Source organism: Dipteris shenzhenensis, chromosome 11 (assembly GCF_047967505.1).
Source record: "Dipteris shenzhenensis isolate YYH24624 ecotype China chromosome 11, Dip_SZ_1.0, whole genome shotgun sequence".
In the NCBI taxonomy this organism is placed as follows: domain Eukaryota; kingdom Viridiplantae; phylum Streptophyta; class Polypodiopsida; order Gleicheniales; family Dipteridaceae; genus Dipteris; species Dipteris shenzhenensis.
In genome coordinates this window covers 4,393,229-4,410,653 of record NC_141606.1, presented here as the reverse complement: position 1 = coordinate 4,410,653, position 17,425 = coordinate 4,393,229, and the positions used below count along the sequence as shown (strand labels likewise).

Sequence of the window (17,425 nt, the reverse complement as noted above, 5' to 3'; positions counted from 1 at the left end):
ACTACTTGTGAAGACTAGTCTCTCAGAAGACTACACTCCCATTACCCTATTCTAAAGGCCCTTAATTCCATCAAATTAATCCATCTCCCTACGAGGAATGACCAAGATAAATTTTTGTAGCATGTCAGTTCACCAAGATGAGGGCTTCAAAACCTCACCTTCAACATGTACCAGGAAGGGACTCCAACCCTTGACCTCAAAATGCCATTGAGCAGGCCTCGTAATTTCTACTTTTAGTGGTCTAATGGGTTCTAGTGTATTTGTTCATGCATCACGCCCTAGCGATACAATCACCTCTTGCTCTTTTCCTCACTCTACCTAGGTCCTCAGCTCCTTGCCATGCTGGGTTGAGTCTCTCCTTGTTTCCAACGAGTGATTTTTCTCATCATCTCTATCATTCTGCCAGGTGTATGCTTCTTTGCTCTTACATTGATGCTACTGTTATTTTCTCTTGAACAAGCTGTGAAGAACAGCGAGTAGGAAAAATGTACACAGGAGATCTGAAAAGATTCACTTTAATGAATTAGGTGAGACTCATGTCAGCTTCCTCATATCGGCACAGGAATCTCTGTAAGATATGTCAAATGAATGGCACATTATGAAGAAAACAAGACAAGACCGATGTTGGAACATCATACATATGCTGCTAGCCTGCTCATTGCAGATAACAACACACTATACACTCCACCAAGTTGCTACCAGCTTTCACTCAAGTCCTCCACACAAGATCGTAGAGCGGAAAAGCCTTGCTAGTATATCTCTAGCACTGTGCAGGATGCAGCATGTCCTTGTATTCTCAATTTAAAATGTGATTAGTACAGCAACACCTCAGATAATTTCATGCATTACAAGGACGAGCCTGTAAATTCATTATAGAGTGGGCGCTTCACATCTAATGTTGAGGCAGCTGCGGTCTATTCTCCACCATCTCATAGTAAAGAACAAAATTATCCTGCAATGCCAAAACGAGGAAAACATAGATTATACATTTAACATAGTGAGGCTTACACATGTGAGCACGGTTTTATCATATCGAAGTCTATTGCCATTTTATCATCAAGAGAACCATGCAAATTTAACAATCTTTCATCCTAAAGCCACATATTTAGCACGCACAGAAAGCAACCTGTGTCTAGCAATACCTTCCTTCCAGACTCCCAAGCAGCAGGGTCGAAAAAGAAGTAGGCACCTCGCTCATACGTGTTTGTCTTTACGAGTGGTTCTGTATCAGGCACGTGTGTCAACCACATACCAAGTTCTTTGTGATAAAACCAGCCTCTATTGCACCTGCAGCAATTCATAATTCACCCTTAACGTTCTCATTCAAATGTACCTCAAACAGGCCACTAAGGAGATTGTAGGATGAGTAGCCATAATCAAAAATAGCCTAGGCAAGCATGGTTCCAAAAACGGCAAAAATGAAATGAAGATACCAATCATTTTATGTAAAGTCCATGCAAGAAAGGCATACACCAGTATCAAAATCTTGAAAGAAACCACTGGTGGAAGACAAAACAGAACAAGACGTAAACCACAGCCGCATCAATCACAGCATTCTTTAACACAGAAAATAATAGAATCTAATCTTCAACACTTACAGTTCCATTGCTGCATATAATTGCGCCTCATCATTTGGCATACTGCAAAAGTTAAACATGAAAATACCTCTCAGATGGAAAATTAATGTAGGTCATTTTAAATAACATAACAGCACCACCTGTTTATAGACTGACAAAGCAACCCTGATTTATCTGAAAAGCATTTCCAAACCTGTAGAAAATATAAAAAAGAGTATCCTGCTGGAACTTGGCAAGGTTTCCTGGCTGCAAATTTCCAAACACGAGCTAGATTAACCTATTTATCCCTTGTGTATATTCAACATTACACTGGAAGAATACATTCCTATCAATGTCAGAAAAACTATGTCCCAAAAAGCAATGACTCAGATCAAGACAGCAATCCTACCTGAAGCGCTGCAGCTTGTTGCACATAACACTGTGGTAGTGTGAACTTTGGTTCACCTTTTATGGGCCCATCTGCCCAAGGTGAGCCAAATGCTTTGTAGAGGTTATCTCTGGAGTTGAGATTTAGCCCTAACGTTGTGAGATCTGTTCCAAGTGCTAAATTTGCAAGATCAGGCTCGCTCATTCTTATCACACTAAGCAAACCTAGTAGCCCAAATTTGTCAGGGCCTGCAGCAATTCCTTGCATAGGAATTCTCTCTTGTTCTTCAGAAAACTGGCCAATTGGAGAAAGGTGCTGTTGATGAGCTCCCAACCGAAACTGGGGTTGACTGAGATGCTGCTGGTACTGATGAATCATCTGTTCATAAGAGCCCAAACCAGAACTAGAATTCGACGGCCCACCTGATCGCAAACTGGGTACATGCAGTTGGGCATTTCCAGCACCAGATGGACGGAACGCTTGAACCTAAGTATGACATGCACCCTTGGCATTAAGAGCTAAACTAGTCATACAGCATTACAACTCCTGAACGATTCAAGACTTTCCCTCAGAAAGGATAAGCAGCAAATACTGCATTGTTGATGCTTACAAAAGCACAGGTCAATGGCTTCCTGTGTAAAGCACAGGCTAAATGAACTGTCACCAGTTTTCTACCTGAGAGTGGTATGAGGCAGAAGGACCATGTGATGATTGGAACAACTCAGAAGCAGGCCGATGCATATGTAAGCGATCTGTTAAGCTGCCAACTTCAAACAAGCTAGGTGTGACACTTGTTGATATTCCCGGGGGGGGCAATCGTTGCAACTGCTGTTGATGTAGCTGCCTGTGAGAAACAAGAGATCCTCCAAGGTTGAGCCCACTTGATCTTGCCACCTGCATGAACAGGACACCACAACTTAAAAACATGTTGCATTTTGTTCCACACGTATTGCTTCATCAAGGTAACCTAGAACAGAGTCTCTTTATAAATTTGCAAAATTATTTAAAATAAGTGAAAATATATTTTTCATCTGAACCCAATGGAACATTAATTCTGGCAGAATAAAGGTGCTTCCTTCCTCAAAAGGCCAGGAAAAAAGAAACTGTTCACTTTGGAGAGGACCATACACAACCAATGATCAAGTAGAAAAAGACCAGAAAGAGAGTACACACCAAATTCCAGAGGTTATTAGACGAAGTCCATTTTGCAAGGTGATACCAAGGTCTCATCTACGACTGCCTACGCTTTTTTCTTTTAAAAAGAAATAGACAATATTAAGCCCACATCCTTGTACAGCTTGTTTGTAAATGCATAAAGAAAAGTCCATCACCACTCAGAACTCCAGCTGTGGGGGCAGGACTCCAGTGCCCTGTCACCTAGAAGGTGATTCTGAAGCCATGGAGACCAAAAGTCACCAATGCCAAAGTAAATGTCAGCAGCAAAGGTGCTGCAAGCAATGGCAGCCAGAAGCTACAAGAACGGCAGCCACAATCACCAAATGAGGACAAGCTGGATTGACGCATTGACACAGAGCTCAGCTTGAGCACCACAAAACTGCCTGAAAATCTTTAGAAATTGCCACATATGAGAATGCGGGAAGCACAGCAGCAAATGGATGCTGCAAGCACTTAAGAAGCAGAGGGCTATCAGGAGCTTCCGAATGTCATCCATAGTCAGCCGGAGGAAGAGCCATAGGCTATGCTTCAGATTGATGAGATCTCCCCAGCATACCGGATACAGGGTCAAAGCATCCAGAGGATTGCACTCCACGAGGCAGTCCCTCCTCACAGCCTAGCTCCTCCTCCTAGGGAGGACAGTGTTTGGGAGGTGGTAGCCAACATCACACCTTGGAACATTTGGGTGGCTCGCTGCAGTCTTGTGATGGGTGAGCACCCGGTTCCACCCTCGGCTACCCTAGTTGCCATCTGGCAAGATATTATTTACACTCTATGGTCCACCTAGGAGCGTGGGACTCCAGGCTCCAGGGCGACTATCGAGAGGCGTGCTTGTTTCTGCAAGGCTTGGCCTGCAGGAGTTTTCTACATCTTCACCCTACGAGGGATTCGCTGGCTGTATAGTCCCCCCACTTGACTGTTAGCCCCAATTCCAGAGATCCCCGAGGCAATGAGCCGGGTTTCTCTGGAACAGGCCGGTTTCTTTCTTTCAGTCTTTTCCGGGTTTTTTCCATACTCAGCACCTTCAAGGCTGCTGTCTTGTATGAAATCTTTCAAGCATTAATAGAAGGTTCCTTTCTTTGAAAGAAAAAAAAAAGAGCCATAGGCTATGCTGCCCAGCCAGCTCGGCAAAGAAGCAAGGTGCCAGCACCAAGGATGCCCCAAAAGACATCACACGTGAACTCCCAAACCATTATAGAAGACCCGTATAACAGCTGCACATAGTGATAATGGGAGCCATGGAACCTGGATTGTGTTACTTCCTTTGTCTTTCTCATGTAAAATGATGGATGCAAATCTGTGGTTGAACCCAATGTTCATGGACTATTGCATTCCATAATCTAGTGCATGTTCTAAACCTATAGAGATCTCTTCAATTAGCAAATTTTCTATTTTTGACCTTTGATCACATGCCTATGAGCCTCCTCATCAGTAAATCATTTAAAAATGTGTTTTTCATAACTCTCTCTAACATACTGGCCATCATAATGAGTTGCAAATAGAATAACCCATCTAACAAATGACGTTTTGGCAAGAAGTGCAATAGTCCCATCAGAGTTTGAGCATATTCTTTGACGACTAATCTAGTTTTAACTTGCCTCAAGCATCAAGATTCATCTTTGTTGAAAATGGAAGCGAGAAAGCAAGAGAGAATGGAGCTGAAGGAGCATGAGGATGAAATACACTGCTAGGGTAATCATAGAGACAAAATCCTAGGATGAACCCTAGCTAGGGTCAAAACATGTGTGGTGACTTACTCACCACAAACATCTAACTGAAGTTGGGGGAATGGCACTCTAACTGTCAGTGAGAATCGGAGGATCCTCCAATGATGCATGAACAAATGCCTCAACCAAACACACTCAACTGTAGTGATTTGAGGTGCATCCTCAAGCCAAGCATTGGCTTTGAAAGTATGAATTTTTTGGTTATGTAGGGTGTTCACAACATGTGAATTTGTTTGAGTTTTTTTTACTCTTTTTCATCTTCTTACAATGGCATAAAATAATCCAAATGATCTACTTGGCATGCTTGCCCAGGAGGATAGCTTGGATGCATCACCCCTGCACCTGCGCATCCCATACACTCTTGCTCCAGCTTTCTCCTCATCAAACTCGATGTCACGATCTGTGACGTATTCCTTTCTCTATATCTATGACTTATGGATGGTTTGATGAATGGACACTTGTGGAAGGGTATGCCCTTTCGACTGGACACTTCCTATGAGGCACCACCCTTCACAAGAGACATTCTATTAAAGAGACATTCCTATTGTAATGTACCCTCTCATCAAGGGTCACACCCTTCACAAGGGGTACACACCTCTTCATGCACATACACTTTGGAGTACGCACCTTTCCATGTGTGACTCTTCACTCTCTATATAAGAGAGGCCCAATTGTATGGATGACACACTACAACTACGTTACAGACACTCAAGCAATACAATTATTCCTTTCTCTGCTATTTCAGTCTCCTTTCTGTTCCTTAGCACATTTCTAAATATAGTAAATCTAGGATTTCTTACAGTGGTATCAGAGCAAATTTCTCTCCTGCCTGTAGGAAATGCCCCCCACCTTCTAGCGCCTATTTGATACATTTCTTTCCGCTAGAAGGATATCCGTGCACATTGTGCATGGAAGAGATGGAGAGAATGAGCGTAAAAATTTTCAGCGCCAACCCTGCCTAAAGTCATCAATGGCCTCTCCATCTCCCACACATCACGAGTTGATGTGAATGGACACGACAAAAATCGTGTCTTTTCATGTGCTTGGGCTGTCCCAAAACCAAGGGACGTACCTTTTTTACCATCGGGCACACCTTTCGATGAAGAGTTTTGACTCCTCACCCAAGGGACACACCCCATCGTGGAAAAAAGACACACCTCTTCGTGTGGCGACACCTCTTTTAAAAACAGGGTCACACCCCTTCACGAAAAGGTGCACCTATTCCAAGGGTCACACCCCTTAGAATAGGCACACCTTTTGGCACCAAGCACCTTATAAAAAGGGTACCTAGAGGGGCTAAAAAGAAAAACCCAGCCCCATACCTTAGGTCTTACCCTAGACTACCCACGGGTTAATTAAACCCACACTTTAATTTTGGGCAACCACCCAACTAGGCAGCCACAAATGAAAAAAAAAAGGACGATCCATTTGACGCCCATACGGATTTCTGTCAGCAGGCTCGCCTCCCTTGACCATACGGATTCTGGTCACGCAGGATCCGCCATGTCTCCACGCCATATGCAGCCCCCCCCTCGCCGGTTTGCTGCCCCGGGTTCCTGCCAGTCCCTACCAGCCTGCCAGCGCTAGATCAGCGCCAGTTTCCATGCCCATGCTGCCGCGAATCAGCCCTTGGAAGCCTGCAGCCTGTTTCGCCAGCCCTCTATCGTGATCCAGCCTGCAGCCTTGGAAGCCTCTATTGCGATCCAGCATTGGTAGCCGCAGCCTGTTTCGCCATATGCAGCCTGCCCCCCCCCTTTTTCGCCACCATACCTGCCTTTGTTCAGCAGTGGTTCAGCCCCTCTATCGCGATGCAGACAGCCTGCGAAAAGCGCCCTATTGCTACCTTCCAATCCTGACCAGCCAGGCCGACATTTGCTCCTTGCACCCCACAGGCACTTTTTCTCTGAAATCAACGCAGGAAATCTGCCTTTTCTGCACCCAGCCTCTGCCAACGCCCTTGTCCGCCGCCTCGAAAGTCTACCCGAAACCTATTTCTGGTTCACACATCCATGTGGATTTGTAAGGACAGCAACATGGACCTCCGGACAGAGATTTGCAGGCCTTTTCTACGCAACTAATTGGTAGATTAAATCTATGCCAGGTGGATTCTTTCCATTCTACTTCTAAGGATTCTCTTTCATATTGTCATTTGACGCTTATTATCACATTACAGCAAAGGAAAAACACTTCCTTAAAGCATGGAAACCCCTGGTAAGTCACTATCCTCCACTTCCGACAGCAGCTCCTTATCCCTTCTCAGATCCGTGGACTCTGCAACCTACTCTTGTACTCTCACGAGCGGTAACACCCATTTCAGCATCACCAGTGTTACTTCAGACAGGACCTCCTTTACCAAATTTCCACGGGTGGTCCCATCCTGCCTCGCCTGCCCCCTCCAACATGAGCAACCTCTGGGAGCAGCCCGAATCTTCTTCCAAGAATGGTACAAACTAGAGCGCAGGTTCGTGCTTTTCTCACGGGGACCTCAGATATGTCGCAACGCTCGCGTGCAGCCTCTCCGGAGATAAGCGACTCAAGTCCAAAAAAGACCCCTGAAGTCAACTTACAAGGCGAAGCACTACTTCAACTTCAAATTTCCCAGCTTCAGGACAGCATCTCCGACTTGGTCCAGGAAGTCCAACAACTCCAAGATTCTCGCAGTACCACACATATAGAGGATGACGTGACGCAACCAGACGACTATGTGGACTCATTCCCACCAGAGGTAGAAAACATTGAACTCCGTGCCCTCTACCATTTACTCCAAGCTTCCAAAACTAAAAGACTTGACATTAAACTTCCGAAAGCCTACACTGGCCAACGAAATCGCCAAACAGTTGACCAATGGCTCGCAAAATTACGCATGTACTTTGATACTGTTGACCTCACTGAAGGCAAAAAGATTGCCTTGGCAGCCTCCCTCCTCAAGGATACAGCTTTCCTATGGTAGCAAAGACGCTTAAAGGACAGTAAAAGTATATTAACCTGGGAACGTTTTGACACGTGGTCCGTAAGCAGTTCATACCTGCCAATGTGGACTTCCAAGCACGCAAAACTCCAACAATTGGAGCAAACAAGCTCCCTGTCTTCCTACATCTCTCAGTTCACCACATTGGTGCTGGAGATTGATGGGTTAACTGGTGATGATCGCCTTCATGTTTTCATCTCAGGCCTAAATCCATCGTTACGCATTGATGTCCTTAAAGCAAACATCACCACCACAGCTGGCGCTATTGCTTATGCAGAGCGCATTACTGATTTCCAAAACACAGGGAAGCAGAGTGCTAATCGAACACAGAACTCTACTATGGCCAAAGGTGCTCGCCCTCAAGATAACCCCACGTTCGGTAATCAAGGTCAGCGACCGTCTCAAGATCCCCAGAAGTATCAGAAATCGTATGCTAGATTCCAACAGAAGCACTTCTCCAAGGATCGCGCCTCTTCTTCTTCACAAAGTCATCACCGTCATCCCCAAAATAAAGGTGAAGCCAATGACAAGAAGAACAACTCCAGCACAAAAGGACTTTGTAACTACTCTTATGATGTCATCTATGAGCTGGTTGCCAAGATGATCTTTACTCAAATCAAAGGTTTTCTGCTAGACGGGTTACATCCTACGCCGTATGGTCTATTCCCCGTAGGCATATTACCGACAATATTTCTAATGCCTACGTAGGGATAGAATATACAAGTGCACTGAGCAAGATGTGCTTTGTTATGATTGGATATTGCTAAATTCTTTGACACAGTACAATGGGATTTGATCTCACAAACCATGCAGATTCTAGGTTTTGGGGCTAAATACGCAGCATCTTATTTGATGGCTATATCAAGACAATCAAGCTGCTGGCGTTCTAGCAAGGGATATTACGGATACTTGGACTCTTTTTTGTGCGATGCGACAAAGGTGTTCTCTCAGTGCTTTGTTCTATGCCATAGCTACTCCTCCCATGTTACAATATATGATCATTTTGGTGGATTTGGTACCTTGCATGGTCTACAGATACATGGCAGCAGAGCCTTGATCACGCAATCATGTGCGGATGATTCCTTTTTCCTGCTCCAATATGCTGAAAGGGATCTTTCATGCCTCGTGCATGCTTTATCACTTTATGGCTTGGCTGCTGGTCTGCATGTCAATTTTCAGAAATCTAAACTTGTGCCTCTACATGACAAAGCTTGGCACTGTTTGTTGTGGCCAAGGGACATTGTTTTACCCACGCAACTAGCACGGCATCGTGGTTACCCTTGGGGGGTGGCTGGTCACTCGCTGTTGGCAAATGGACTGGGTGTTTTTGACATGCTTTTAAAAAAGCCGGAATAAGCAATGTGGCCTTTACACATGCACTACCGCATAGTACAATCAATTGTGGCTGCATAAATCCAGTTTTATTTGCCTTCAATGATGTTTGCCAAGGAAGACATTGCCTATTTTATGTCTACTATCATGGAGCTTTTATGGCGGTCACGCTTTCACCAGTTAGGCTGCTTTCAATGAATCACCTTTGCACGCCTAAAATGCATGGGGGATTGAATATCCTTAATATTCACGTGCATATTTTAGCTCATAAGGGAAAAATGATGCTATAGTTCATGCGGGGTGATCGGCCATGGATTTTTTGTTAGAATTATTATTATATTCTAGGCAGTGGCCAATGTATTGTAATAAGTAGGTTAGGGGCACTTTTCCCTCTATGAGGTTTTTCCCCCTAACCACAGTCCAATCCCTAACTACGGTTAGTGGATAGGATAGAAGTGACAAAACCCCTCACTTCAGTTTTGTACTTCACTCATTTTCTATTCAGTTATTCAGCTCTCACGTTTGCTCACACTCTTGCTCATTGCTCCCCTTTGTCTCACATTTGGTATCAGAGCAAGTTCTACCTGTCCGTCCTCCTGCCTCCATCATGCTCCCGCTTGTACGTGCAAGATTTGCTGCTGTCCGTACACCCGTACAGAATCCGTACAGTCACGTCAGTTCCGTATTGTTCCAATACAGCCATCCCTACTCCCATACGATTCCGTACCGATCAACGCCACACGTGCGAACTGCCATGCAGCTCCCGTACTTGCATTCCGTACTCATACAAAGTCACCGTACTGCATGCGCCACCATTCGATACCTGTCAGAACGCCGTACAACCAATACATTATGTCCGTACACAGTACGGAATCCATACTGTGTGGTAACTGCTTGTTGTTAGTGTCTGTACAACCGTACAGTTCATACTGTACGGACTGTTGCAGGTCTTCAGAGCAGGGTACTTGCACAAGGTACTCTAGCAAGGTGGTTGTTTGCAAGGTTTTCTTTGCAGGTGGACCTTGGAAGGTGCTTTTGTCAGGCATTTGTGCAGAGCGCCATTGTTTGGCGTGCATTTAGGGAGCACATTTGGGGCTTTTGCATTTGTTGCAAAGAATTGCACAAATTTGGGGCTTTTAGTTTATTTGCTCCTTTTAGGTGCAATTTCTTTGCAAAAGATTAGGGCTTTTGGTTTTGCACTGCAATTTCAGTGCATTTTTTGAGCTTTCAGTTAATTTGCCCTCTTTTGGATGCAATTTCCCTGAAGAAATTGGGGCTTTTGCATTTCGGATGCAATTTGGCAATTGAAAGAGCATTTGGGAGATTTGCAAGCAGTTTTGGACTCAATGTGAGTCAAATTGCAGACTTTTGCCACTTTTTGCAGATATTCTTTGTAGATTTTTGGGCATTTGCAGAGCATTGTGGTGCATTTCAAGCCTTTGATAGCCTGTGACAATAATTGTCACTGTGGGTAGAATTTTTTGGCAGACTCTGGTTGTGCATTTTACATCCCAGGAAGGGATTTTACTTGTCTAGTTTGCTGCGTTTTTTGAGTTTTTCTGGCAAAAATGGCTCAAAACAACCCCAATGAGGTGTTTGGAGTCCTCACACAGGAGAATAAGCTCGATGGCATCAACTACTCCTTGTGGAGTTTTATGGTTCACAACATCTTGGTTGGCAGACATCTCTGGGATTATGTCAATGGAGATGAGGCAAGGCCAGAATCTGTGGCTACACTTGTCACTCCTACAGCTGGAGGCAGGGATAAATGTCAAAATGCAGCACAAGTTATTGGAGCAGCTGCTACTCCAGTGGCTCCCACAACAGAGCAGAAAAGATGGGATTCTAGGGATGCACAAGCTCTTTCTGTGATTTCTCTTTCTATCAAGAGGTTCATTATTCCTCACATTCGGTCATGCAAGACCTCAAAGGCAGCTTGGGAGATTTTAGAGAGTATGTTTGCAACAAGAAACGATGCCAGAGTTTCCTTCCTGAAGAGAGAGCTATCTCATATGCATATGGATGAGGGAGATTCCATGAATGCTCACCTCATAAAACTTCAGTATTTGAGGGAACAATTGTTGAATATAGATGAAGTTATTCCGGATTCAAAGATGATTACCACCACTCTGTATTCTCTTCCTAAGTCTTATCTTGGTTTCCACACCTCACTGAATTTGTCACTGAGGGGGGGCAGCAATCGTCTCTCTTTTCACGAGTTGGTAGGACTTCTGTTACAGGAAGAGCAGACAAGAAGAAATATGGCAACATGGTCTGGCACGCATGCCATGCTTTCTAAGTTTAAGCCCAAAGGAAAAGGACAACAAAAGCAACATGCCAATCAGACCGCACATTAGCATAAAGCTGATTCAGGATAGCCCTCTTATAAGGCTAAAGGTGATGCAGATAAGCCTAAGACGAAGGGCATTTGTCATTACATTAGTGAATGCAAGAAGTACATAGCTAAAGAAAAGAAAAGGGATTCAGGTATGGCTGTCTCAGATGCATCAGCTCCTAATGCACATGATGGAGGAGATGTTACAGCCAACTTTGTGGAAGAGCAATATGCCTTTTTGTCTTGCATTTCAGATTTTTCAGTGGATAGCTCAGATACTACAGCCACTCTTGAGGATGACCCATATGCTTTCTTGACTTGCAGTTATGACCCTCCAAAGGATGCATGCTCTCTCACTGTCAATGAGACACCGAACACTTGGTATTTTGATAGTGGTGCTTCTAAGCATATCACTTCTAAGAAGAGCCTTTTTGCATCTCTACATCCACCACCTACTAAAAAGAAGGTGACATGTGCAAATAATTATTCTTATTCAGTGTGTGGAGTGGGGGACATCATACTCACATCCACGGATGGCACAGATTTCAGAATTACAAATGTTCTTTATGTGCCACGTATAAAGAAGAATTTGCTTTCAGTGTCCTCTCTCAATCGAGGAGGCTTGTAGGTTATCTTCGATGAAGCTAAGTGTGCAGTCAGAGACAAAGAGAATGACTATGCTTTGATGTCATCTAGCACTTTGTATCGGGGTCTTTTTCAACTTGACACTTATGAGAAAAGATCCGATCTTGCACTTTCACTGAGCACTCCAACGGCTGCGATGCAGAATGCGGAGTTATGGCATGCCAGATATGGGCACATAAGTTATGGCAGCTTGATGACACTTCATAAGCATGCTACGGTTGATGCATTGCCTCCTTTGGAATCACCTCCTCCTCATGCATGTGAGGGTTGCATCGTTGGCAAGATGCATAGATTTCCTTGTAAGAAGGATGGTGCAGTAAGAGCTACTCGAAAATTACAACTCATACACAGTGATGTCTGCGGTCCCATGAGGACACCTGCTTTTGGTGGTTCTCTCTATTATGTTACATTCATAGATGACTTCACCAATTACACTTAGGTCTAAGGTCTTAAGACAAAATCAGAAGTGTTTCTGCATTTCAAACACTTTGTGGCTATGGTTGAGAATGAGACAGGACTCAAGGTGCAAACACTTCGCACAGATAGAGGGGGGGGGGGTATATGTCTCATGAGTTTGAGGCATTTTTGAAGGAGAAAGGCATCACGCATCAGCTTACAGTGATGCTTACACCTCAGCAAAATGGCAAAGCTAAGCGCAAGAATCGCACTCTTATGGAGATGGATAGATGCATGCTTACAAGTAAGAAGTTGCCTCACCGGTTTTGGCTCGAAGGCCTCATGTGTGCAAATTATGTTTTGAATCGGGCTCCCACAAAGGCTTTAAAGACAATCACTCCCTATGAGGCATGGCATGCAAGAAAGCCTTCAGTGGATCACTTCATAGTTTTTGGTTGTGTTACATATGCACATGTGCCTGTGGAGTTTCGACATAAGTTGTCAGATAAGGCACTTAAGTGCATTTTTGTTGGGTATAGTGCACAAAACAAAGGCTATCGTCTCTACAATCCTACTTCTCGTCGCAAGATTTTTTTCAGAGAATTCAGCACATACACATGCTGAATTTACTATTCTAGCTTCTTCATATGATGTTTTTGAGGGGATGCTTCTGATAGCATTTGGTTCCCCAACTGAGGCTCATGCTGAAAATCAGAATTTACAGCAACCTCCTCCTGATCCACATGCCCACATGCCCCGATTCAGCCACATGCTTGATTTTGTACCTCCACAGGGTGTCAAGCAAGAAATTCAAGAGATACACGCGACCAAAACAGTTCCGAATTGGTTGCTATAGATTCTCAAGGAGAGTAGGCTTGAGGCACCTTTGCTTGGCAGGACTCGTAGTGCAGTAAGGCATGGAGGGGGGGCTCTCTCTGTTGAGACAGCTTATGCAGGTACTCTTCTTAATGAAGAAGAACCTGACTCTTTTGAAGAAGCTAAGGATAATGTGAATTGGATGCATGCCATGCACAATGAATTGCAGTCCATTGAGAAAAATCAGACTTGGGATGTTGTGGATTTGCCACCATGGAAGCATGCCATCGGTACCAAATGGGTTTTCAAAGTGAAACGGAAGCCAATGGGTCCATTGACAGGTACAAGCAAGGCTGGTTGCCAAAGACTATGCACAGAAGAAGGGCATAGATTATGAGGAGACTTTTGCTCCTACATCCCGGATGACCACCATCAGGTCAGTTATTACCATGGCTGCAAATTTTGTTTGGAATGTTCATCAGTTGGACATAAAAACAGCTTTCCTTAATGGGGACTTGCAGGAAGAGGTTTATGTCAAACAACCTCCTGGATTTGAACTCTGGCAATGCACTTCAAGTTTGCAAGCTGAATAAAGCTTTTATATGGGCTGAAACAAGCCCCACGTGCATGGTATGCCAAGATTGATGCATTCCTGGCAAATAAGGGGTTACATAAATAGTCCCACAGAAAGCACCCTCTACATCAAGAAGCATGGGGGGGATATTTTGGTCATCATTCTTTATGTAGATTACATGCTGCTCACAGGGTTAAAAATAATTGCAGATTTCAAAGCTGAGCTGAAAGCTAAATTTGACATGACAGAGTTGGGCATGTTAAATTTTTATTTGGGGATCCAGTTCGTACAAGACAAGCGTGGCATCGTTATGTCTCAATCCAAGTATGTGCAGAAGCTCTTGGATAGATTCAACATGCATGATTGTAAGCCTATAGCCACTCCCATGGAGCCGGGGCTGAAGCTTACTATGTATGATGCAAGTGAATCAATGGATGTCACACTTTACAGCCAGGCTATTGGATGCTTCATCTATTTGTGCAATACAAGGCCCAATATTCAGTATGCAGTATCTCAGGTAAGCAAGTATATGCACAGCCCAAAGACAACACACTTGCAAATGCATGCTTACAGTGATTCAGATTGGACTGGAGACTATGATACCAGGCAGTCCACTAGTGGTAATTGTTTCTTTTTGGACAAAGCTTGCATTTCTTGGCTGAGCAAGAAGCAATCTACAGTGGCTACTTCCTCATGTGAAGCTGAGTACAGAGCAGCTTTCGCAGCGACAGTTAAATGTGTTTGGCTGCGTCGTTTGTTTGCTGATCTTCATCTCGTATTGGAGGGCCCTTCTCCAATTCTCACTGATAGTCAAAGTGCTATAGTAGTGGCAAAGAATCCTGTGTTTCATGCTCGCACAAAGCACATACAGGTTCATTATCATTATGTCAGAGAGAAGTTGCATGCAGGGGAGATCAGTATGATCTATGTGTCAACACATGACAATGTTGCAGACATCTTCACCAAAGCACTTCCACGTGAGAAGTTTGAGGCATTTCGCAGTGCCCTAAACTTATCTCCTTTTGGTGATTGATCACTACCTTGTACACCACATTGGCACTGCAGGGGGGTGTTAGAATTATTATTATATTCTCGACAGTGGCCAATGTATTGTAATAAGTAGATTAGGGGCACTTTTCCCCCTATGAGGTTTTTCCCCCTAACCATAGTCCAATCCCTAACTACGGTTAGTGGATAGGATAAGGTTTTGTCACTTAGACAAAACCCCTCACTTCAGTTTTGTACTTCACTTATTTTCTATTCACTTATTCAGCTCTCACGTTTGCTCACACTCTTGCTCATTGCTCCCCTTTGTCTCACATTTTTATGATGCGACATTTGATTCTACACTTATCTTCTCTAGTTTCTGATCATGCACTTGTTTGGGATATCCAATTCTACTGACATGTAAAGCCAGATGGGAAAACCCGACGGCGAAAAATTTGCTACTTCCGCGAATTTAAAATTTTCACACCTCCTGCCCATCGAATCTTCGAATATTAAGTACTTGCAACCTGCCTCCGCCCTACAAATGCCCTGCAACCTGCACACACCTCGACATGACCTTGCGCAAACTTTGGTTTGGCATCCTCTTCTTTCAGGTAAGTTGTCTTCTATTCTTTGCTCGCCTCACAAGCTAGCTTCTCTGGGTCTATTCGAGACTGATCGTGGCAATGGTATCAATGGCAACATGCAGCTCGCCATGGCTTGCAAGAGAAGCAGACAGAGGCTGCAAGACAAAAAAGTTGAAAAGCTTGGTCAAGGAATAAGAAACACATTGCGGGTCGAGGAAAGCAATGGCACGGTGTCACAAATGCTCCATGACTTTAGCCGATAGCTCATCTTGAGATTCTGGATCGCCTCAAATACTAGGTGCTTCAATCCCATGATCGTGTTTGCCGTCTGCTACCGTTAGCTGATATCACGGTTGCAGCTTTGTATAAGATTTTGCTATGTCCTCCTTCGGTTTCTCTTCATGCCCACTACATGTGGTCAATGACATATGGTAGCAAAAAAGACTGCGGCATATTTGGGCTTCTAAACTCCCGCTTCAGTAGAAGTTCTTTTTATGGCGGGAAACACCCTTTTGGACAGATTTTAGCTCGTCATCATATTGATCCTACCATTTGTCGACAATGCATGTCTATATGGGAGTCTATGCGTCATTTGTTTTGGCATTGCCCGGAGTCTCATGGTTTCTTGTTTTTGCTACAGCAGTGCCTCCAGGCTTGTTTCCCCAATTCTTCCTTTGGCAACAATTTTGGCTGTTTGGTTTTCATCCTATGAGGTAGGGATATGATCTTCTCTTTTATTGGGTTCATTATTGGGCACTTTGGACCCTATGGAAAGTCCGCAATCATCAGGTCTTTGGCGATCCCTCTCTTGCTAAATATCAATTCTTCCGTGCATCTTTATGACAATCATTTTTTATTGTCTCCGTGCGTGGGACTTTAGATTATCCAGTCTTTTTGTCATATAATGAAGCCTTCTGATACTTGTAGCTGATTGTCCCTTTCTTTGGGACTTTTTTTGGTAATATAATGACAACTGGATTTCACTCCAAAAAAAAAAGTGTGCGCGTGTGTGTGGGGCTTGGGGGGGGGGGGGGGTAATTACAAGAAGAATAGACAAGGAAAAATGTATGCTAAGGTGCATGATGGTCATCAAGCCTTGTTGGCTAAAGGCAGAAATAAGCCTCATTTTGGTAGCTCTCAATCCAAAACTGATTCAGGTAAGCCCTCAAAGGAAAAGCTGCTTTGTCCAAAACGAAGGTGAATGCTGCAAGAAGCTTGGACAGCACACCAATGAATGGTTGAAGAAAGAAAAGGAAAAGAAAAAAGCTGGAATGACAGTTTCATATTCTAATCCATCAATGGAAGAAAGGGTAGTTCTTCTGCAAACATTGTTACTGAAGATTGGCCTTTTGTAGTTTGCACTTATGAAGCCAAGTGTGATGCTGACCATGAGGTTGGCTCACTCAATGTGAGTGATGTCTCAAACGCTGTTTGGTACTTTGATAGTGGTGCTTCAAGGTACATTCTTCCAAGAAGAATCTTGTAAAGAAGAATTTTGTACATTCTTCCGAGAAGAATTTATTTGCAGATTTGCAGCCTGCTCCTATTGGCAAAAGTGTGGCTTGTGCCAACAACTCTTCATATCTTGTGAAAGCAATGAGAGGATTTTATTGTCATCAGTCAATGGAACTGATTTATGCCTTCTAGATGACTTGAATGTGCCAAGAATTAAGAAGACAATAGTATGTCTAGTGTATGTGTGGCAACAGTGACTGCAGAAATTAAATATTCATAGAACTGAGAGGAATCGCAGCTCATCTATAATGATGTGTGTGGTCCTACGAGGACACCATCTTTGGGACGGCATCTGTATTTTGTTACCATCAGAGATTTATTTCCCTTATTTCATGAGTACATCCCCTAAAAGAAAAACAGATGTCTTTCAAAGCTTCCAGCAATTTGTCGCTATGGCTGGAAATGAGTCGTAATACGAAGTGC

General features: G+C 43.9%; 2 protein-coding genes across 3 annotated transcripts in view; one reads left to right on the top strand and one right to left on the bottom strand.

The window, feature by feature from the left end:
• Positions 1-539: 539 nt before the first annotated feature.
• Positions 540-17,425, bottom strand: part of LOC147896512 (putative NOT transcription complex subunit VIP2) — a 64,488-nt gene continuing 47,602 nt past the window's right edge. For both annotated transcript variants that reach the window (XM_087381794.1, XM_087381795.1), the window contains exons 7-12: positions 2,620-2,838; positions 1,966-2,430; positions 1,771-1,823; positions 1,599-1,640; positions 1,143-1,287; positions 540-952 (exon numbers count right to left, since the gene is read on the bottom strand). In XM_087381794.1, the coding sequence (XP_087237920.1) occupies positions 893-952; positions 1,143-1,287; positions 1,599-1,640; positions 1,771-1,823; positions 1,966-2,430; positions 2,620-2,838 (984 nt within the window). In that variant the 3' untranslated portion in view covers positions 540-892. The remainder of the gene's footprint in view (positions 953-1,142; positions 1,288-1,598; positions 1,641-1,770; positions 1,824-1,965; positions 2,431-2,619; positions 2,839-17,425) is intronic.
• LOC147896513 (uncharacterized) lies at positions 10,803-16,842 on the top strand. Its single transcript, XM_087381867.1, has 3 exons — positions 10,803-11,104; positions 11,219-11,411; positions 16,645-16,842. Exons 1-3 carry the CDS (start codon positions 10,803-10,805, stop codon positions 16,840-16,842), a joined length of 693 nt encoding a protein of 230 aa, XP_087237993.1.

Excerpts from the sequence above, each read along its gene's own strand:
- LOC147896513 (XM_087381867.1), top strand. The coding sequence starts at position 10,803 with ATGGTTCACAACATCTTGGTTGGCAGACATCTCTGGGATTATGTCAAT. Across the intron at positions 11,105-11,218 it reads TGGGAGATTTTAGAGAGTAT|GGAACAATTGTTGAATATAG; the intron begins GTTTGCAACAAG and ends TCAGTATTTGAG. Across the intron at positions 11,412-16,644 it reads AGCAGACAAGAAGAAATATG|GTAAGCCCTCAAAGGAAAAG; the intron begins GCAACATGGTCT and ends AAACTGATTCAG.